This window comes from Canis aureus, chromosome 19 (genome assembly GCF_053574225.1).
Source record: "Canis aureus isolate CA01 chromosome 19, VMU_Caureus_v.1.0, whole genome shotgun sequence".
Lineage (NCBI taxonomy): Eukaryota > Metazoa > Chordata > Mammalia > Carnivora > Canidae > Canis > Canis aureus.
In genome coordinates this window covers 29527009-29551197 of record NC_135629.1, presented here as the reverse complement: position 1 = coordinate 29551197, position 24189 = coordinate 29527009, and the positions used below count along the sequence as shown (strand labels likewise).

At 38.5% G+C, this 24189-nt stretch overlaps 1 protein-coding gene across 10 annotated transcripts in view; it reads right to left on the bottom strand.

Moving 5' to 3' along the window:
- The window catches only part of CADPS (calcium dependent secretion activator), a 459608-nt gene that overhangs the window by 210892 nt on the left and 224527 nt on the right, over positions 1–24189 (bottom strand). For all 10 annotated transcript variants that reach the window (XM_077858238.1, XM_077858239.1, XM_077858240.1 and 7 more), the window contains exon 6: positions 23231–23352. In XM_077858238.1, coding sequence (XP_077714364.1) covers positions 23231–23352 — 122 coding nt within the window. The remainder of the gene's footprint in view (positions 1–23230; positions 23353–24189) is intronic.

Sequence of the window (24189 nt, the reverse complement as noted above, 5' to 3'; positions counted from 1 at the left end):
CATGATTTGGCCTTAATAAGAGGAGTGTTCGATCCTGCACTGACCATTTTTTTCTGACTTAGTCACCAGGCAATCAGAGTCTATGATGCAGTCCTTAACTAATGATACTGCCCACGAGGCCAATGAATATAAACTAACTCCCTAGAGCTGAACTATCCTTTCCTTAAACCCTTGTTTCAGTCAGTGGAAATAAATTAAAATGGTTTGATAGCACAGATAAAAAGAATTATTAGCTAAGTCAATGGTTCTCAGCGAGGGTGATTGATTTTACCCTTCCTGTCCAAGGGGCATTTGGCAATGTCTCAACACTTTTTGGTTGTCACAACCAGGGGTAGGGGTGCTACTGGCATCTACTTAGCTTATGCTTACAGACTTCATTCTCTTCTCTTCTTTTTTATAGTTTTAAAGAACTCTTTAGAACTTTTGGCATCCAGAGATGCCATTTAACATCCTACAATGCACAGGGGAAATCTCTGCAACCATGAACTGACAAATGTCTGTAGTGCTGAAGTTCAGAAACCTTGGCTCAAACCTCTCACCTTCATCCAGTGGTACAAAATTTTAGGTAAGAATTACTAAAAATTTTAGATAGGAAGAGGGTGGATGGGGATGTCTCTGGCTGTTTGGGTCAGATCCAGTGTTTGATCCTCGAATCTCTGTTCTCCCTGCCTTTTCTCTTCATCTCCATCCCATTGCACTCCCTTCCCAGATCCAGCTGTTTGTGAATTTCAGGAGACCATCCGTCTCCAAGAAAAAATAATCCAGAAATGCAAATGACTTGTTCTCTGCTAAGTACACAGCTGTGCAAAGAGCCATTTAAACTAGGGCTGGTTAATTTTTTTTTTTTTTTAAAGGGAACTATTCCAAACCTTTTCCAGCCTCTTAAAGAGTCCCTTAAAAAAAAATCTCTTGGGGCACCTGGATGGCTCAATGATTGAGCATCTGCCTTTGGCTCAGCTCATGATCCCAGAGTCGTGGGATCAAGTCCCACAGCAGGCTCCCCCTAGGGATGCTTCTTCTCCCTCTGCCTAGGTCTCTGCCTCTCTCTCTCTCTCTCTCTCTCTCTCTCATGAATAAATAAATAAAATCTTTAAAAAAAATCTCTTGTTGAGAGAAAGTTGCCCATCTCTTTTCAATGAACTTGTTTCCTGCTTACATGAAATATTGGGAAATCTGAGAAATTGATTTAACTTCTTTCCTCTGTATTTTCAAGTTTCCTCCCATTCCTTAGGGCAAATCATTCAAGGGTACCAAGTCTCAGTTTTTATCTATAAAATGGGAATGACAACACTCCTTTCACAGAATTGTTCTGAGGTGGCCGTATGCTAGGGTCCAGCTCAGGATGACCTTTTCTCTCTCTCTGGTCCCACCTCCACACCCTAGTTTGGCTTCCGGTAGTTTGTGGTATGTGATCTTGCCCTCAGAGCCACACCTGACTGATCCAGAGAGGAGCTCCTGACCCAGGCTGAGCCAATCAGATTCCCTCACTCCAGAGTTTAACAGTGGATTGAGGAGGCCCACAAACAGGCAACTGCTGGAGCTGGGTCTTTTGGAAGTCAGCTGCTGAACATTCTTTCTCCAGGCTTCATATTATGTCTTCTAAATTTACTTATTTCTTTAAGTTTAATTTTCAAGACTCTTTTTTTTTTCCTGCCCTGACTTAGCTGATATTTGTAGATTTTGTTCTCTTCCCTTCCTCTTCTTATACCTTTTTAGAACCTACACTCCCCACACTGTCCTGCACCTCCATACTGTGGGCGTTTGATGGACGCTGCTTCCGTTAGCTGGAATGCTTTTCCCACCCAGCCTGCACTTGCAAACACTTCATAGCCAAATTCAAAGGCCACTTCAAAAGCTATCTCCTCCAGGACTGTCTGGTTTTCTCCAAAAGGAGGAATCTGCTGTTTGCCTCAGAATAGAATCTTTTCTGTTTTATATTCATTATTAATATGTACCACTTATTTTCCTGTGAGTGCGCATGCCTCCCAAGGGCCAGGTCTTAGTTTTTCATTTTTTCATCTTTGGTATCTAGTATCTTACACATGGTAGATATTCCATTAAAATTTATCAAATTAATGAATTACTCATTTTATTTATTTGTGGCCTGGGAACTTCTTTTTTTTTTTTTTTTTTTTTTGGGAACTTCTTTAATACGAGTTATCTCTTCTTTTTCAAGGCTGTAATACCATGCTAATGTATATTAAGATAAAATTCAGAGAAAAGTAAGGGCCTGTTTCAAATATTTTCTTCTCTGTGGAGCTTTCTTTGGGTTTCCCCTCAAGAATTAACACTTTCATTTGATATTTTAGTAAGATAATTCAAGAGATAAAGCCACCTGGGGAGAAAAATGTTTTCCCTCTTTGGTCATGACTGTCCACATTCAACAATTTCATTAATTAAGTGTTTCCCATTCACTGTACTTTACAAGCTGACATGGAAAGATTTACTAAGCAGGAAAGAAACAATGGAATGTTCTAGAAAAACCACCCAGGATGATAAACGTAAACCAGAGAAATTTAGAGTATAGTTAAACCATTCAACAGAGATTGAATACTGTGATCTTCAAAAGTCCTGTATCCTAGACATGATTTAAGGTGGCACAAAGGTGGGCACCAAATGGCCTTGTGAGATAGTCATGTTTTTCCATTCCTTCTGATTATCTCAGGAAGAAAGTCTCAATGTGGCAGAAGAATGTCTTAAATTACCTCATTCCCTTCTGTTTTAAAGAGAGGGTAGTTTTGTTGATATTTGGAGCCTCTTTCTTCATGGAACAATATCAATCTAGAATTCACTAACATCGTTTTATGGTCATTGAAGTTATTTTTATGGCTACTCTTGTTTACAAGCAGATAGAAAAAGATTCCCTTCAAAACCTAACTTTAAAAATGAGAGTAGGGGTACCTAGGTGGTTCAATGGGTTAAGCATCTGCCTTCTGCTCAGGTTGTGAACCAGGATTGAGCCCCCACATCGGGCTCCCTGCTCAGTGAGAAGTCTGCTTCTCCCTCTCTCTTTGCCCCTCCCCGTTTGTGCGTGTGCTCTCTCTCTCTCTAATAAATAAATAAAATCTTAAAATAAATAAATAAATAAAATCTTAAAAAAATAAGAGTAGATTTGAAGAAAAATACAAAGCAAATAATTGCACCAGTGGTGTGCAGGTGTGATGTGAGGGTGGTGAAGAGTGAAGTTTTAGAAAGATGTGCTGTACACTGCATGTTTAACTGTGTGAATGTTAAAAATATGTCAGATTTGATTAAGGGAGGGTGACTTACAAGGAGATATCTGTCCTAATTCTTCTCGAAGCCACATTTGGAAGAGATTTTTTCTATGAAATCTCATCATTAATATGTATATATGAGGATTTATTTTTACATAATGTTAAGTCCTTAATTCCTCTGAATCACTTCCATATTACATTTCACTTTCTTTCCAGTTTGTATGTGTGTATCCTGCTTTCAACAGAACAGAACGGCAAACATTAACTGTCATATTCTGCTCCTGACAAACTGTGCAAACCTCTGCCTAATCCAATTATTCTGTATAATTAAAGCAGTTTTAAATTACAACTGAGCCCAATGTTAAGGGGGAAAAAATAAATCTCTCTTTTTAATTTTCTAGTGCCTTAGTTTCACCCAGCTTTGCAAATTGTACTTATGGCCTACATATAAAAATAAACCTAAATGTAAATTATGATTTAAATCCCCATGGACAAGCTGTTCTGCTTTATTTGTTAGAAAGCAAATAAGACCTACTTTATGGCCTGTTTACTAAGCTGAAATTTTCAAATTAAGGGATTTAAAAGACATCAACTATATTGATGCCATAAACTATAGAAATTGCTCAATAGAGTAATGCTCTTAGGGTAATCTGAGAATCTTTAAAACGAACCATTATTTGATGCTTTCCTTTTAAATTACATGGTGATAAGGAATTTTAAAAAATATATATGCACACTACATATGCTTATCATCTAAACAATTGTTTAAGCAAGCTATAGCAGCAGCAAAAGACTCTAACCTGCGAGGATTTTTGTAAATTAGTTCGGCGACTGGAGATCATTCGAGTATACATTTATTCTCTTCCCTTCCCTGTCAGAATTGTTTCACTACCACCACTTTAAAAAAAACCGATGGGAAGAAACTGGATTCTTAAAAAGCCATAATTATTTGAGGTCGCAAATATATTCAGCCTCAAACTGTCATATGAAATTCTAATTGAGAAGCCTCAGAGTAAACAGGGTATTCATAAATCACTTAAGCTATCCCTTGCCTTGAGGAAGTTTTTGCAGGTACAATCTTTCGTGCTAATAATGTCTAAATGTTTAGGGCTTTTCTATTACAGGTGAAGTAAAGTGTTCCTCCTTCTCTGTTCAGATTCTCAAATTAGGAAGAAACAAATTTGGAAGGTGTTCTGCTCTGTGACTTTCTCCCATGGGCATAACTGGTTTGGAAAGAAATGCTTCCTGACATAGGCAGAGGAGTAAGGCACTAAACCAGTTTGTACTGCTGCAACAATAAACACCATCTGAGCTGGGTTCACTCACCCAGGGCCATGACACCAAAGAAGCAGGATGTGGATTAGATACAATTCCCTGTACATTTTAGCCATTAGGTAATTGTTTTCTTACAGACTAAAAAAAAAGTATGTAAAAGCACAAGAGAATCAGAGAGCTATTAATATAGGGACAGCTCCTATAAATCTTATATATTTGACATTGTTGTGTGTGTGTGTGCACATGCAACATTTAGTAACTAATTATTAGCAACGTGCTTCCTATTGATGGTGACTTACCAGATGTGGTGAAAATGAATAACCTGCTCTTCTGCTACTCAGGAAATGGCACCACAACTGTCTGGTGACTCCGACCACAGACCTAGATACTCTCCTGGCTTCCTCTTTTGCCTTACCTACTTCCACATACACATATTTAACTCAACTATGAGCCTTTCTTTCTGGATCATTCTTCAAAACATATCTTTTTTAAAAATAAGATTTTATTTATTTATTCATGAGAGACAGAAAGAGAGGCAGAGACATAGGCAGAGGGAGGAAGCAGGCTCCCCTCAGGGAGCCCAATGTGGGACTGGATCCTGGGACCCCAGGATCACACCCTGAGCCGAAGGGAGATGCTCAACCACTGTGCCACCCAGGCGTCCCTCTCCAAAACATATCTATTGTTCTTCAATCCAGTCTAAGCCATCATCACCTCTTGCTTGGACAGCTCTCTACTAGTTTCCCTATGTTGTCGTCTTCTTCTTCTTCTTCTTCTTCTTCTTCTTCTTCTAGAACATACAGAAAATTTTTTTCTCCTAATAATTTTTAAAATAAAACTTCATTGAAGTATAATTTGCAGACCATGAAACCTGTCCCCTTTCAGTGTATAGTTCAATGACCTTTAGTAAATTTACAACATTGTGTAACCATAACTATGATCCAGTTTTGGAATACAACCATCACCCTAAAAAGATCCTTTGTATCTGTCTTACAGCTGATCACACTCCCATCCACAATCCCAGGCAACCACTGGTCTACTTTTTTGTCTCCATAGATTTGCCTTTTCTGCACATATTATATAAGTGGAATCATATAATGTGGAATCTTTCATATTAGTCTCTTTTACTTATCATAATGTTTTTGAGGCTCATCAGTGTTGTGACATTCATCAGTACTTCATTCTTTTTTATTGCCAAATAGTCTACCCTGAAGCATGTGTAATTTTTGAAGCATAGTAATTAAATAAACACCCAGGAAGCCATCACTCAACTTCAGACTAGAATATTACAAAGCTACTTTAGTGCTCTGCTTCTCCTCCCAATCCATTGCTCATTTAGTAACTGGCATCATGACTGTCCTTCACTCACAACTTTCTGACGGCTTCTGTCACAGTTAAACTAAATTCAAAGTGCTCTCATGGTCCACAAGGCTCTACCCAATATGAGACTTGCCTATCTCTCTTATTATTTTCCCTTTGCTGACCTACTCCAGATATAATGTTTTTCTTTCTGTTCCTTGAATATCACAACGTATTTCCACTTTGAGGATTTTAAATCTGCCTTTTCCTCTTCCTTAAATGTTCTTCTGCTTGATCTCCAGCTGACAAAGTGATTCCTGACATGGGAGTCTCAATTCCAATAATGCATCCTCAGGGAGGGCTCCTGATCAGCCAATCTAAAGGGCATTTCCTCCTACCTGGTCATTCCCAATCATAGTGCCCTGTTCAAATTTTTTCATAGTACTCACTGCTCTCATAAATGCTCTTGTTTGCTTACATACTTATTTTATGTCTCCTCTCACTAGAATATAGGCTCCTCTGGGGCAGGCACTATGCCTTTCTTGTTCTTTGCTGTATCCCTTATGCTTAGAGTGATGTCTAATTCATAGTTTTATGTGAATATTTATGAAGGAATAAGGAGACAGGAATGAAAAAGGATGCAGAATTAATAGAATAAATCAGGATGCAAGATGAACTTGGAGATCTAAAACAACCAGACAAGACAGTAGAGCTGAATGAAACCACAGTCTTCGGTTTGGCTGCACTGACAATATTTTTGGATCTGTGCTCTCCCATTTTCTTTTTAAAATAAGTATTCCTCTGAAGAAATTTTAATTACTTGTCCCTTGATTAGGTTTAACCTCATGTGGAGAGAGTAGGTACTTCTGTTCAGTCTTGGGTCTAAAAAATCAGGGCAAATACTGCTGGTTTGGAGTTTTGTGTGATTTACTCCCACTTTAAACAAGATATCTGACATCAGTTTCAAGAGACTCACATGGTGTTAGTCATCCTGGCATCGAAGGTTTAGAATTAAGCCCTACTAACTGCCTCTCTATTTAGAACATCCTCAAGGTTATATAGGTTTCTTCTTCCTTTTTTAAAAAAAGATTATTTATTTATTTATTAATGAGACACAGAGAGAGAGAGGCAGAGACACAGGCAGAGGGAAAAGCAGGCTCCATACAGGGAGCCCGACGTGGGACTCGATCCCGGGACTCCAGGATCGTGCCCTGAGCCGAAGGCAGATGCTCAACCACTGAGCCACTGGGGTCCCATAGTTTCTTACTTCTTAAGTGCCTTGGTGTTTTATATTTCAAACATAGGTCAAAACTTTTTATTAATTTACTTATTAAAAAGAGATAATAAAAGCGAAAAGAAGAAAGAATACTTTCCTCAAAAATATATACATATAAAAATTCCCTTAAATTATATTTATATTTGATTTTATATTTACACATCCATTTTTTTCTATATATAATACTTTTTCTTAGACGATAGCAAAATTTAGCTATTAGGCAATGAAGTTGGTAGCTGATTTAAGGTTGCTTTAATTAAAGCCAGTGGTATTAACCTTAGTCCTAAGACTTGCTTGGCCGACACCTGAATTTTACACCTACAATATGGGTGTGGTGTCCTGATCCCTGCTAGGTTAAAAAAAAAATTAGGAAGGAACTAACAAAAATACTCCATTTAATAAAGGATTTATGTTGTTAGTGGTTATTGTAAAAGATCTGGACAACTCCTATAATGACTTCTTTGTATTGCATTGTTCCCCATCCGGTTTAATCTGTGACTTTGTTTTCTCCTGGTGCAATGATTATAGGATATCCTACACAAATATAACTAAGATGTTACTTGTTCTCACTTCAATGTACAAACACTACAATGTAATCTGCTTGCATGAAGTTTTACTCTGCTGTTTACATAATAATTCTAATTGTGAAGCTTTTTATGTATTCAGACAAATGGAGCAAATTGAGATTGCTCAGTGAGGCCAGAGCGTGACCTTCATTTGAACACAGTGACTTGTTTGCTGTTTGTATACAAACAGCTGAACCGTATCTTCATTCCAGGCTCAGGTTTGAAAGCTCCAGTGAATGCTCTAAGGCTGCCAGAGACAAAGATGGTATCCTGATGGTGGAAGCTGAAGAGACCGAGGTCCCCCAACAAATAAATTCAGCAAGTCATTATCAGTCACACACTTTCCCCCAGGACACAGGATGACAGAGGTTGAATAGAAGTGTTCACTCACAGAGGATGATCAACTGCTCCGTTTTGCCCCAGGCACAGGACTTTCAGCGCTGAGACAGGAAAGTTCTGGGCAAACCAGGATGCACTGGTCACCTTACTCAACAGTATGTAGGAACTAACCAGCTGTGAACTAATACCATTCCTAGGAATTTCTCCTGAAGAAAATCATAGATGAGTATAAAGATTTCCCTACAAGGTTATCTATCATGTGCATATATCTGTGGATGTGTATGTACACTCACAGACACAAAAAAGCAAACTGGAAACAACACCATAATGTTTACAATCATTATTGCTGGTATTGGGATCATGAGTAATTTTAAAATTTTTCCTAACACTCTCCCTCAATTTTCGGCAACAGACATATTAATTTTTTGACCAGAAAACACCATATCTATCTTTATTTATTTATTTATTTATTTAAGATTTTTAATCTATTCATTCATGAGAGACACAGAGAGGCAGAGACACAGGCAGAGGGAGAAGCAGGCTCCACACAGGGAGCCTGATGTGGGTTCGATCTTAGGTCTCCAGGATCATGCCCTGGGCTGAAGGTGGTGCTAAACTGCTGAGCCACTGGGACTGCCACCATATCTACTTTTAAAAACTAAGCCAATAATAAGGCTCACCATAGTGCCTCATACAAAATAGATGCTAAAAAATATTATTTGAAGTGTATGTATAAAATATGTATTTTCTGCCCAGATTTTTCAGCAGCTGCATCTGTTAGCAGAGTCCTGACTCTACAATTGCATTGTGAAGTTGGACTCAAGCCTGATTTATTTAAATGTAATTAAACATTGTCTTCATGAAAGACTTCAAGTACCCAACACTCACATTATCTATAGAAAATTGCTCCCTTGCTATGTGAGATTGGACCCATCGTAGGTTCTTTCTTCAAATCCTTTCACATTAATACCTCCCTACCAGCAGCAAGTATTACCACAAGCACAGTGCAATCCGACTTTTAAACCAAGCACAAAATGAAACCTTGAGGGGAAAGTGAATTCATTAATTTTCTTTTTTAGTTTGGTGTCAATGTCACCCTAATGTCAGCATGTAACATTCTGTAAAAGACACGTCTTGGCTAACATGGAGAAAGAACAAATTTGGTACAGCTGTAGAGTAATTTTTGCAGGGAATAAAAGACCCAGCTGGAGAATCAACTGCCCCAGTTCCTAGGTGTACATCCATTACCCACAAGGTTGTATGAGATGCCAGGCTGGCTTCAACTTGCACAAGGTCATTCACCAAGACACAGAAGTACAACTTACAAATTGGCAGCCGTGTGTGCAAAGCAAGGTTGGGTGGTAATAAAGAACTATATACTCATAAGGGAAGAGCCAAGGGTTGTATTGGGTTCGAATGTAACCTCCAGAGTGTATAGCACTTCCCTTGGGAAGAGTAACAAACGAAAGGAGAGTCTGGGCTCTATGTCCCCATGTTTCTTGAACCTGCCCTTTCATTCCCCTCTCTCTGCTACCACCGAGTACCATCATCTCCCACATGACTGTGACAGCCTCCCAACTGGTGTCCCTGCTTCCATTACTGCCCATTCCCATGTAGTCATTCTCCATATAGCAGCCACAGGCTCTTTTAGATATGTAAACACCATCAGGTTACTTTCAGGCTTAAAATCCAGACTTTGAACCTTGATCTCCAACCCTGTGAAATCTAGTTTCAGCCAGACTCACTGACTCACTTCTAACTCCCTTCCCTCTCACTCTGCTCCAGTTCATGTGGCCTTTTATCTGCCCCACAAACATGCCAGGTTCCTCCTTACAAGGTCTCTGAAATCTCTATTGTCTCTGTCCAGCATGCTCTTTTCTGAACCGGCTCCTTCATTTTTTACTTTTAAGCTCAATTGTCACTTCTTGGGAAGACTTTCTGATCAAGCTAATTAAAACAGCTTCTTCCCAACTTGGCTAATCTCCACGGAATCACCCTACATCTTTGTTTCCCAGCAAAGCTGGAGGGGCCTGACCCCACACATTAGCTGAATATTACATGGACCGAGGTTACAATAAATATTTAGAAAAGGCTGAATATTGACATCACAAAATAACCTTCTGGGAATACAAGAATCCAATAAAGTTATTAACAATTCAGTCATTATAATAATTTTATTATTCAAATTTTAATAGTTAAAATGTAAACTTCTGTTATTATGCTGTAGGAATAAGAATTTCTTAGCACTCTCAGTTAAAATCTTCCCTTCGGTGCCTCTATATGGTACATTTAGGATGGATGCCAAATAGATAATTACTTCGCTTTGAGGTTGGTGGAAAAGTAAAATGTTTGGGAGGCCTGCTCTGTCAGGGTATGGAACTGACACTGGTGACAATGACTTATTAAGTTTTTCTTTTTCCTGTGTAGAAACAAATTAAGGTAAGCTATCATATTTTGTTTTATGTGATGAATGCTGATACACAAATGGGTCTACAAAGATTAGAATTATGATATAGCCTCACCTTGATTTTTCTGCCTTGTGCTATGATTTAAATTTTATAAAGATTTCTTGGCTCAAGATGATTTAGTGCTCCTCAAGATATCAAGCTAATGTGTCATTTTAATATTCACCTACTTACTTAACTGTTTGAAAATCTTAATTGGTTTTTCATATAAAACAGTTTTATAATTGTAAGTTATTACATATGTCGATAATTTGATAACAAATATGTATGTTAGTGTGTGTACAGAAACACTGACCAAATTCAACATATAAAGCATATATATTAAGGGGGCACCTGGGTGGCTCAGTGGTTGAGTGTCTGCCTTTGGCTCTGGTCGTGATCCTGGGGTCCTGGGATCGAGTCTCCAATCAAACTTCCCATAGGGAGCTTGCTTCTGCCTCTGCCTGTGTCTCTGGCTATCTCTTTGTGTCTCTCATGAATAAATAAATCAATTCTTTAAAAAAAAATAAAGCTTATATTAAGATTTTGACTCTCATGTGCATTTGGAATATTCACTTAAATTTCAAAATGAATATTCAAATATTAACAATAAGCTAGAATGATATACTTTGTCTATATTGTAGGTATTATCACATGATTGGCTATGGTAGTTATTTATGTGATTACATGATCACTGAGCACACACAAGTGCAGTGATGACAGAAATGACTTTGAAATAACATTTATCAGGTCTTCCAAAGACAAAATTGAAGCAAAGTTACTAGATTTTCACTAAATAATAAGGCCAAACCCAAACTTTGATGCATCTCTACCCAATAATTTAAAGTGGTCTTGTCTTAATAATTGTCTGTTCTATTAGACTGTAGGTGCCACAATGGCAGGATTTTTGCTTCTTTTGTTCCCTGCTCTATCCTCAGCACCATGCGCAGTGATGCATAGTGCTTAGCATACAATAGGTACTCATACTTGTGCTTTTCTCTTTGCAATTTGATGCTTCCCTTGACTTACAAGTATCTGTGGATCAGTAGGTAACAGGCCCATGGTATGAATTCTGGTCACAGGTGACCCAAAGAGCAAAATGAGTCCTAAAGGCTGCCATTTCTAGAGGCCAGCTTGGGTTTGAGATTTATTTTGTTTGGGTCTCTCTAAAGTAGAAAAGTCAGAAAGAGAGAAGCATGTTCCAGGCCCCAAATTTTGATACACTTGGCTCAGCAGACAATCACTTTGTTCTGCTTTGGAGGAGATAGTTTGTGTAATTTGATGCAGCAGGGAGAAAAACAAGGTGATGACACATGGCAGAGCAGAACTGGGATTTCAAATCTAAAATTCCTCTTCCAATTCCTCTTTCTTAATAGCCTTCAATTACTGATATTGCAACTCTATTGTACTACTTGATACTTAAAGTAATGGTAGACAAGAGCTCTCTTTTTATTCCTTTTGTCTCTCTAGTAAATTTATAGAAGATAAGAAAATCCCAAACAACAAAACTCTACCTTCATTAGATTGCATGATATTCTATTTGCTACATGACACGATACACCCCAATTTAGAGAGATTTGCTTTATGACCGTTAGTATTCTACAGAAGTTTTCAAGTCCATCACAGGGACCTTCTTCTCAGCTTCTTCCAGAGCCATTTGCCATTAAGATATATTTGAGTTGATCAACACTTAATGATAATTGGTTACAGGTAAGGTATTATAAGAAAACCAGCCTGATACACAGATTTTTCCAAGTACAAGTAAGTCATCTACATGTAAATGAACACATTTCAAGGGAAACTATAAAAGTGCATCTAAACTGAAAAAAGGCACCCAACTGATGGCCTTTGTTACCTGTTTCCCTTTTATTCTGTCTCCAATGAAGACAATAATAAATTATAAATATAAGAATAATAATTCTTACATTTGTGCCAAGTGCTTTGATATATTATCAAATTCAAATCCTTATCAACAAGTATAATACAAGTATCATTAGCCTCATTTTATAGTTGAAGACATATAGGTTTAGAAAGAGTTAGTCATTCATCCATTGTAACGAAGTCATTGGCACAATCCAATCTAGGGATTGTCTCACCCCAAAGGATTTGCTCTTATGCTTATGTTGAACCTTTATTTTCCATATTTTCACCAAAATGTTTCCAACCAGATTCCAGCTATGAAAGGCTCCCCAAAATAGCTGCTTCACCCCAAACTCTCTGAACCAGAAGCTATGGGGTAGGGTGAAACCTATAAATCCTTATGAAGGAGCCCAGGGAATTTTGGGACTAGAGTTTAAGCACAGGAGTCCCAGAAGTTTCCAAATACCATGATGATTGGCATTATGATAAGAAGAGCATCTGCATTCTCCAGAAGCCACACTCATCTGCATTCCTGAAGTGAGGTGAGCTCTATATCACAGCACAGAAGGCTTTTTTGTAAAAACAGATATACACAGAGAAAGATGATCTTGGTAGCATTCTAGCCTCTCTTGAACAAAGGCTTTGATCCAGAAAGAAGCTGGAAGAATGGGCTTGTAGGAACCCAGGCTTAGGGGACTGAATGATTTGGCATGACTCTGGGTGAGGAATGGGCAAAGACCACTGCCTTTTTGCATTCCTCTTGCCTTTGGGAACCAGCTCTTATATCATCAAATTGATGTCAGCCTTCCCTGAGGATTCTGCACTCTGGCTCTGGAAAGAAGTTTGGACATTGTGCCCTCTCTCCTTAGGCAGTTTTGACTCTTTGCTTTCCATGTGTTTGGAGTCATACAGCCTGGATTTAAGGAGTTGTAGGATTTTAGGGCAGGCTTCCTAATTTCCTTGAGGAAGAGCCTCCTCTTCCTTATGTGTAATGAGGCATAGAGGGGATCTATTTGTTACAGTACCAGGTAGGATTTAGTGAGATTATAGTCCATGTTTGGCAATTATTTCTTGAGAGGCTATAATGTGCTGTGCATTGAACTCAGCTGCTAATATGGAGCATATTTTCAGGACCAAGCCTATAGGCCAGGTTGTATTATTGTCTCTGTCTCAAATTTGAAGAAATGGAATCTCAGAAAAAAGAATCTATTGCCCAAGGTCACCCAGTCTGTGAGTGGTGGAGCTGGGATTTAAACCCAGGACTGTCTGACTCAAATATATAATAGTTAGTGCATTGCCTGGCACCTAGCAGATTTCAATGAATGGTATGGGCATTGTTATTGATAATGATTCCCATGAAGAGGGATGATGATTATTATTATCAGTGGCTCTTCTGGGGTTTTGAAAGCACCTTGAAGGTCGGGGCCAGGGCCACCCCTGGTTTATCTTTGTAGACTCATGTATGTAGCATCTAATAGTGCTGCTGCATATGGGTTGAGGGATGCCTGCTGAGCTGAGTGTCTGCTGTGAGGTGGAACACCTGTGTTAGTGCTAATGTGTGACGGCACATTCATCAACATTTAAATTGGGGCAGTGATTTAACCCGTGAAATAACTGTGTTTATGGAAAAGAAATGAGTCTTATTGGATAGTTTTGCTGAGTAGTCAATGCTAATTAAAAAATACTTTTTAGTGGCATAATATCTTTCAGAAGGGCAGAATGAGTTAAAAGTACATATTTTGGGTTTGGCTCCTGGCTCAGCTATTTATTATTTGTGCAACTTTGACCAAGTTACTTAACCTTTCTGAATCTCAATATTTCCATCAGTAAAATTTAGGCAATTACAATAGTACCTCATAGGTGTGTCAGTAGAGCATTAAACAAGACATTGACTATGAAATACTTAGCACAGCACGTGGCGCTTAGAAGGTGCTGCATCAATGTTAATTGCTATTTTAGACTCAGGCTATTTTTTCCCCATCTCTCTCTCCTCCTTCCAAACAAGAATGAAGCCATGATAAAGGCATGTGTTTTAAATATTTTGTATTTGCTAATTAATTTAATTTTCACAAGAATGTGGAAACTGAGGCACAAGAGTTAAGTAACAGGTCCAAGATCATGCAGCTGAGATATGGACCCAGCACTCTGGCTCCTAATTCTATGCTCTCGTCCAAGATGCCATATTGCTTCTATGCATTGATGAATTTAGACCAAGCCTCTCTTATTTTCTTATTAGTGAGGATAAATTGAGTTCCTGGGTTGCATGCCATTATTACATACAAGAAACAATATGCCATTTCTTCCTACATTTTCGCTGATCACTGGGTAACAAGTATAGTGGTTTTTCACATTTGGGATAAATGTATTGGGATTTCCACAGTAATGGGTGATCAGTCCAGATCTTAGATTACTCCAGCATTAGGTACAAGTGACAGGTAAGTTCAGGCAAGGTATTCAAGGAGTTGAACCAGAAAGTAAATAAACTTTGTGTCACTTAGTCCTTAAAGGGTTAGGGGAAAAAAATACATCTTGTTTTTATACCTACTACCTATGAAATCAGAACTTCCATGAATTTCTCACATTAAGATAGAGCATCACTGTATAATGTCAAACTTTGGCCACTACTCAATCATCCAGTTCTGAACTCCTACCAACTTTAGAAATGTCATCACCTCCATGTTACTTGGAATTCTTGAAAATTCTGCCACAAGATCTGTCGTTATAGCTCTTACCTGGGTCAGCTGGATAAATAACCTATAGAATTGCTGGGCGAGAAGTGGTCTTGGATACCACTCATCAGAACATGGTGAAGCTGGAAAGCTTGGTAAGCTGTATAAGATGGGGTAGCAAATTTATGACAGAGTAGCATTAGGAGCTCCATCTCTGAAGCCTGGTCTCTATAGCACCCCATTCCTTTCCATCATCTACCCTACTGTTTCTTATTTTATCAGCCAGCCTACTTTTGCTCTCCAGCTCACAAGCAAACACAAACTGGTTTTCAATAAAAGTTGTGGCTTCTAGACCAAGCTTTCTGGGTTGGGAGGCCGGGCAGCCTCTGAGCATCCAAAACTGTAATTATAATTTTGCTTCTTCCCAACCCACACATCTTCTGGGAGCCTAGCAAAATTGAATTTCTGGGTCAGTGTTGGCCTTTACCATTTATGATTTAATTAACTCTGAAAGAAGCTAAGCCTCTTTCTCAGAAAGGAAAAACAAGAGAAATGGTAGCCAAGTGCCCACTCAGTATAACATAAATGTCTCCTGGACTGTGATCTTGAACATGGAGTTTCAAGAGAGTAAACATGAAAGGAGGTGATTCTCAGGAGGCCTCACTCCTTTGCCATGGGGTGGCCTTTGCAGTTCTGAAAGCTATAGTGACTCCTGAAAAATATATCACTCTGTGCCTGGGGCACTTGGATTTTTCCCACCAGCTTTGCTCTGTGGCTCTATCTCAAGGGTCAGTTGTTTATTATTTCCCCAACCCTAATAGTACTGGGAAATAGTACATGCTCCATATTTGTTGACCAATATATCCTTCATTCCAAATTAACTCTGATCCTTAAAGACACTTTAGCTTTCAAGACAGAAATCCAATCATATTCTCCCTGGCTTAAAACCCTCTGACAGCTTCTCCATGTGAGTAAGGAAAGGGTTAAGGTCTAGGCAAGGAGAGATAGGGGGCCCCAGACCAGGTTCTGAAACTCTTCCTGGCAGGCAGAAGTACTAAGACAGAGTGAATAAGAGACTAAAGAATAGACCAGACTATCTGGCCCTGGATGTCATGGAGTGTTTTTCTTTGGTGGCTACAGTGTAATTACAGAAAATGACCAAACCTCAATGAAGTAAGTCATTAAGGGTGTTATCAGTAGCCCTTGCTCAAACCAAGATGGCACAAGAATCTTAAGGCTACAAGCTCCCTAGTCAAGTTTTCAATAAAAGACCAGCCCCAAGAAGTCCTTAGTGGCAACCCATTTACCCACTTGGAACCCCTCTCACTTTAGAGAGCTTTTTCTTTCCTTTCTGGTCTCACTTTCATTTAATAAACTTTCACTTCACTTTATGCTTTTGTGTCCACAAGATTCATCCTTTCCGTGAGACAAGGACCCTGCAATCCTGTAACACATGTTCTTAGAATAAAGTTTGAACCCTCCATGTGCCTTGTGAGGCCCTGAGTTGTCTGGCCCTGCTTTGCTCTTTAGTCTCTTCTGGTAGCATGTTCCCCATCATTGACTAATCTACATTGCTCTTCTTTCTGGTCCCAGAATACATGGAGCTCCTTCCCAATCTAAAGCCTTTGTACTTGCTATTCCCTGTGCCTGGCATATTTTCCTTGGTACTTCTTCTTTTTTATCATTTTTTAAAATTGAAGTGTAATTAACACACATCATTATATTAGTTTTAGGTGCACAACATAATTGTGCAACTCTATACGTTACTCAGTGCTCATACTCTTGATTCCCTTTATCTGTTTCACCTATCTCCCCTCTAGAAACCACCCATTTGTTCTCTGTATTTAAATTTTTTTTTTTTAAAATTTTTATTTTTTTTATTTATGATAGTCACACAGAGAGAGAGAGAGAGAGGCAGAGACATAGGCAGAGGGAGAAGCAGACTCCATGCACCGGGAGCCCCACGTGGGATTCGATCCCGGGTCTCCAGGATCGCGCCCTGGGCCAAAGGCAGGCGCCAAACCGCTGCGCCACCTGGGGATCCCTGTTCTCTGTATTTAAGAGTTTGGTTTTCTGTTTGTCTTTTTTTTTTTTCTTTGTTCATTTCACATATGAGTGGAATCATATAGTATTCATCTTCCCCTGATGGACTTATTTCACTTACACCTTCTAAGTTCATCCATGTTGCCTTACAAATGGCAAGATCTGGGCAGCCCTAGTGGCTCAGTGGTTTACCGCCACCTTCAGCCCAGGGCGTGATCCTGGAGACCCAGGATGGAGTCCCATGTCCAGCTCCCTGCATGGAGCCTACTTCTCCCTCTGCCTGTGTCTCTTTCTCTCTCTGTGTCTTTCATGAATAAAAACAAGCAAACAAACAAAAAACAAATGGCAAGATCTCATTCTTTTTTTATGTCTGAGTAATATTCACACACACACACACACGCATGCACACACACACATTCCACATCTTTTTTATCCATTCATCTATGGGTGGACACTCAGGTCACTTCCCTATCTCAGCTATTGTAAATAATGCTGCAGTAAACACAGGGGTGCATATATCTTTTTGAATTAGTGTTTTCATTTTCTTTGGATGAATACCCAGGAGTGGAATTACTGGATTAAATGTTTCTTCATATACTTCAGGTATTAATTGGCACATTACCTATTCTGAGCAGGGTTTTTGGGGCATGGCAGTACCCTACCTCCTCATCACCTTTCACTGCAGCAGCCTGTTCATTTCTTTTAGAACCAAATTGCAATCTGCTATTATCTTATATATTTATTTGTTCATTTGTTTATTGCCTAAGTCCTTTACTAGGATGTACATGCTACAAGACCAAAGTTTGATCTATGTCATTCATGGCTATAGCCTCAGCACAAGGTGGATACAATGAAAGAAACCCATGTACACTTGTTAAGGGAATGCAAGTGCCTATCCTTTATATCATTCTCTTGCATCTAAAATTTAAAGAAGCATTTCAGGAAAAATATTATTTTTCCATTTAAATCATTCCAAGGTCCAGTACACTGAAAACATCTTTGGTTATACTGAGACAGGAAGTACCATTAAGATGATACACGAGGCAAAGAATTGGCCGGTACAACTTCCTTTTCTGACTTTGTAACTGACTTACTGTGGGGGCACTTTAATGCAGCTCCATTTGTATGAGTAATTTGAGCGTAATAAGCCTGGCCCATTTTGAGTTGCCATTAGGACAAATAATATATTTCACAGAAGAAAAATGTTACAGGAAGTCATTGCATTTTGTTTTTGTTTTTTGCTTTAATGTGATCTCAGTAGATAAGGTACCACTGAAAAACACTAGGGCTATGACAAGATTTACCAGCAAGGGCATCTTATTTTCTTCTTCCCTTGGAAAGAGGCAGGAAACAGTTTGGTTGTGTTTTCTAATTCCTGACAATAATGAAATCCATATGTCACACAGCCCATGGCTTGTCAGGGAATAATAAACTAGTTAAATAACCAAATGTCAAGTAGCATCCTTGGTTTCCATTCAGAAGAATATAATTTTGGATATTTTAGCACAATATTGGACTGCTCACTGAAAGTACCTTTGTTTTTAGCCCGATCACTTAAATTTCTCTGGTATTTAACCCTCTGGGATTGCTTCCTTTAGAAGGTAACTAATACTGTACACATCCACTGAGTAAGTCACTTTGGAGTATATCTTCCACTCATGGAATATGTTCGGTTTCCTTACATTAATTTTCCCAAACTAAAGTAATTTGCATACCATCTTCCCCACCTTTTCTATTCCCACATATCAACACAGGATACTTCCATGATCATTTTTTTTTTTTTTGTTATACCCAGGTACCACCTGGGCTATTAATTTACTTAATATATTTTATTTAAATTAATTCACTTTTAAATGTTAATATATTTCTTTAAAAAAGAACACTTATGTCACTGACGCAGAAGACAAAGCAGTACCATCAGCCATGAGTAGAAGGTAACACAAATTAGAAACTGTTATTACTTTACACATTTATTTGTTCATGTATTTACTGCTTATGCCCTTTACCAGAATGTACACTCCATGAGGCCAAAGTTTGATTGATGTCACGCATGGCTGTAGCCCCAGAGCAGGTGTTAAAGATCTATTAGAACCAAATAAAAATGTTCTCCTTGTCCTGATCAGAAGAACTGATAAACAAATGGAAAAGTGGTTACTTCCTTATCACATGATTTGATTTTACTCAAAGCCATGTCTTGATAAAATCTAACATAATCTCTGTTATCAGCAGAGCTAAGAGTGCTGTCTTTTGAAAAACACCTGGCATGGGAAGAAAAGTCTTCTGCTCTGTTTCATAGGAGGTGGACAAATACATCTGAGTTCTTGAATCCACAAAGTATTTCTCTTCACCCATTTCGTGTCTTCCTGAGATTGCCTGCCTAAAAACATGATTTCAATTACTTCTGCCTCAGCAGCTCCATTGCTTTTCCCCACAGAAGCAGAAACAATATGATACAAATGGAGGCAATATTCTTTGAAATAAATATATTGCTTGAAAACTTGTGATAGCATATTTTCCTATTTTTCCACGTTAAAACACAGGAGAGGAGGACAACTGAATTGAGAGGATATATAATCTGCTTGAAAACATCCCACATGTAAGCTCACAGATTGATAAAATGAAGGATGAACAGAGGACATGCACATGTGCATGCTCACACATACACCAAGTTTTCCAATCACAAAGTATATTTAACTCATGAACACAGAATTCGTATATTATGTACTTCATCCAAAATGATCATGGTGGGCAGAGCCCTGGTTGTAAGTGAAGAGAGAATGTTGGCTAAGGAGGTGAGAGAGAGCTTGGAGCCTCCACTACTAGGTTTGAACAATATAAACTAGCATTTCCAGTGGATGCTAATAGGTATTAGTTGGAATAAGTTTGGGAAACTCATGAGTAAACAAAGCTAAATAGGTTTATGTACTGTTGGAAATCATCAAAGGTTTTTAAATGCCTATGAACATTGAATAGCTCAGAAAAAGATACAATGTCTTGCATTTCCCAAGCTTAATCATGGTACTGTTCTCCTTGCCCTTGTTTTTATCAGAATTGTCTCTACATTAGAGTTAAAAAAAAAAAAAAAAAGCCACACCTGGACAAACTGGGTTATGCAATGTACTTCTGGATTTGTAACTGTATGTGGTAAAAACTAAACAAAACAAAAGTTGAGTTCCTAGTAGACACATGAAGGGATAAGATGTTGGTTTCCAGTTATTGGATAAAATACTTAGTAGTAGCAACAATAGAATTAATGAGTAACAAAACTGGCTTGAATTGAATTTTGATTTTAGAATATATAAATAAACTAGGGGCATCAGCAGGCTATAAGAATAGTCAAAGACAAGACTCAGAAGATGAGTAAGGCAGGAAAAGGGCTAACCTTGTCAGATGATGAAGTGGATTTTTTCATTATAGATGAAAGATAACCCTCAAAAGGATACTTTTTGGGGTAATCAAAATCAAGTAGCAGTCATTCATACTACCAGATAAAGCCAGAAGCAGAGAAAAACTTCCAGAACTGAACTATGACAAAGAAAAAGGTAAAGAAGAGAATTGGGGAAAGAATTGTGGATTTAGAAGGAAGATGAGTAGAGGTTTAAAGAGAATTGATATAGAAAGGCTAAAAGAAGAGACAGCAAGAAACACAAGCATTGCTAGATTTTAAACTCTGGGTATATCACTTTGGGATACTATAGAAATGGCAAATACAGGGCACTTAATACCTCTTCCTCTCCTATGGCAGACATTACAGGTTCATCATGTTCTATTTTCCTCTGAATATTGATTTGGCCTCAGAACCCTTCTTCACACAGCACTCGACTGATCTGACTTGAACTTAGACACGAAATTTACATTCCTATTATATTTAAAAGCAAACAAGCAAACAAGTAAATCCTCTGTGAGGTTTTAGTAATACCTGCTCACTGATGGAAGAGAAAAAAACATATACTTTTGTCTAGAAAAGCAAAATGTAAAAAAAATTAAAAAAATGTAAAAAAAAAAAAAAAGAAAAGCAAAATGTTTCAGTGTGAAATGTTTATTAATATGGACATAATAATGCACATGTGTGGGTATGAGTAAATATATATGTGAAATGAGTATTTCAAGTAGGTAGACCGAAGTGTTCTATATTTATTTGTAATCTGAAACTGTTTTAAACATTCATAAGCACATGAAAATCAGCTCATCATTTACCCTGGCAGCTGAAACCTTTAAACCCAATAAAATGATATGAATTATTTTTTAAGTTAAAATAGTTCATATGAAACAACAGCCTATTACGATAATCAGAGCTTTCTCCTTTCTTCTCTATCATATGACACCATATTGGGCCCAACACCTAAAAAGTTTGCAGTAACACCAAATAGGTTTTTCTCCCCCCTCTCCCCGCTCCATGACACATTTTTAAAAGCATGTATAAATAATGCAGCATAACATAATAGCATTGATAATGATCAGGTCATGGTGAGAGGTGCAGGAAAAATTAGGATTTCTATCAAAGGCAGGCAGTAAAAAAGAAATGGCATCATCTTCAGTCTAAAACTAAGTTTTAAAAAAGGGAGGGGGAGTGTGTGACAAGTTGTATTGGTTTCCATTGCTTCTTGCTTACATTCGTTAATTTTGCCCAGCTTCCAAGCATCTGAGGTCTTTGCCTATTCATGCAAAGAACCACTTGAAGGCATACAATGCCCTCAGATATTCTCTAGTCTGAGAAACATTCAGTGCTTTCTTTGAACTATTTTGTTTGAACATGTTCTGCTCAACAGCTCATAATGCTCTGGGAGTGGGGAGGTAGTAATACATTGGTATCAGGGGTTACCCTTTTTATGACTTTTATGAATTAACAATAATAAAAAAAAAACATGCTCATTAGTCTAGGCTGGCTTAGTTGAGATAGAAAAGGAAGGGAAAGAAGCAGTGGATAGGGAGGGGAAAAAAGCAATGACTTCTCCAGAATTGTTGAGGCCTGAGAGTCTACTGACCCAAATGAATTGGTCATCATCACTCTTATGAACCACTGCCATAGAATCCTAGCTGGTCTCCCGCATCAGCTTTGGCTCACTCCACTGCAGCCACAGTGATCTTTTTAAAATACACATCTAATCACCTATCCCTATACTTTCTTTTTCATGGTCTAGCAAGGCCTTTAATAGTGTGATTCCCTTCTTGCCTTACTGGCAACCTATGGCACATCTTGTTCTCTGAACTCTAGCTCCAGCAGTGGCCTTTAAATTCTGCTTTCCCACAGGGCATATGCTGACTACAGGGCCTTTACTCAAGCTGACTCTGCCTGGAATGATCTTTCTACTCCCATCTCACCTCGCTCAACTTTTACACTATTAGCCCAAATATCTTATAACTTCTAAAGAAGGCCTGCTCTGACTCTGTCCCCACAAAGTGATTTAGGTCCCCTGCTACCTCCTTTTGAAGCACTCTTTCCTTTTCAGCATTTATAACTGTTTGTAATTATATATTTACATGATTATATTTCTGATCTTTCTATTCAACGGTAATCTCTGTAGGGCTACAGCAGTGACTACCGTCCTTTCCACTGGGCAACACCACCTTGTACACGCACAGTGAGCATCTGACAAATATGTGTTGACCGAACGAATTAATGTAGTGTATCTAATACAACTCACTGCTTTACTGACATAGTCATAACTGTGGCACATAGAGAAAGATTTTGAAAAAATTGCTTATACCACAAATCAAATATTATTTAGTAAATCTAATAAAACAAATTTATATCAAACTCCTGTATATTGTATCAAAGGATTGAAGCTGTGAGTACATTCTCTAAGGTGAATACATAAAGCTTCCAGAATGGAGATTGTTTCTTTAATTTCCTTTTGTTCTCTGCTCTGAAGGAACTGGAATCTTTATTATGGCTGCCAAATAAGAATATAATTGTATTGGGGTGCCTGAGTGGCTCAGTTGGTTAAGTGTCTGCTTTTGGTCTAGGTCTTGATCCCAGAGTCCTGGGATCCAGTCCAGCACTAGGCTCCCTGCTCAGAACCCTCTCCCAAGGTTCTCCCCACCCTGCTTGCGCCTGCTCATGCTCTCTCTCTCTCTCAAATAAATAAATACAATCTTTAAAAACAATCTAATTGAGTCATCTCATTTGGAAAATGCCTTCCAGAACCTTCTGGGGAAACCAGACCTTTAACTTGGAGCTAGACAAAATGGTGCCAATGAGAACAGCCTTCTGGAACATGAACTGTGGAGAAGCTGAACTTACGTTGGTTTGGAAGCCTCGGCCTGGTCAGTCTGGAGTTTCTCTCCTCCTTCCACCTCCATTGTGCAATATACAATGCGGTTTGGAGCCAAGGACTTGAGGCCTTGGACTTCCATGATCACCACCTAGAAGAAGAATCACACATGGTGGAGGTTATTACCAAAGCCCCTGGGTAGCATCACCCAGAAGAAAATATATAGATGGGAAGAAGTTACAGAAACCCAAAAGGTATCTAGTAGCTTCTATCAGTTTTCTTTCAGCTAGGCTGGTACCAGTCTTACATGAAGATGCAATTCTTCACAGTATAACTTATTGCCTCTCAGCTGGAAAGACAACCCTCACTACCTCAGATGCTCACAGGGGCCAGACAGGTAATGTGAAATAGTCTGCTTTTTTTCCTGGGTTGAATGCATAGGATCATTTTTAATTTCTACAAAGAAATAGGTTCTCTTTTATTTTCTTTAAAAAAATAGTCTAGCTTTGAATTCAGAACCTGATAGAGATGAAGGCCCAGAGATTCACTTTTCTCTTTACAATGAGATAAGTCATAAGACAAATGCTAAGATAAAGGGCAAACACCATTCAGCATTAGAGTCAGAGAGGCAGCAGGGAGTAGTGGGGTCAGGGGCAAAATAAGAGAGCATATGCTCCATCTAAATGGAACAGTCCATAGCCAGTTTCAGCCTATTGTTGCCTTGTCTTTCCTTAGTCTGGAGTTGCCAGATACTGCAATTTTTCCTACCAGAAAATGGAAATCTGAATCAGAATCAAAGTCAGTAATCTGATTTTGAAATTTTGACAGTAATCCAAAAAGGGAGGAATAAAATACACAAACTCTGTGCAGGCCAACATTGCTGAATCAAAACAAAAACATGCCTGCAGCTGCACACTCTCTGTTCTAGACTGAGGGAAAAAGCTAGTGTTTTGCTGGACCAAGATATATCATTTACAATTCCTGGCAC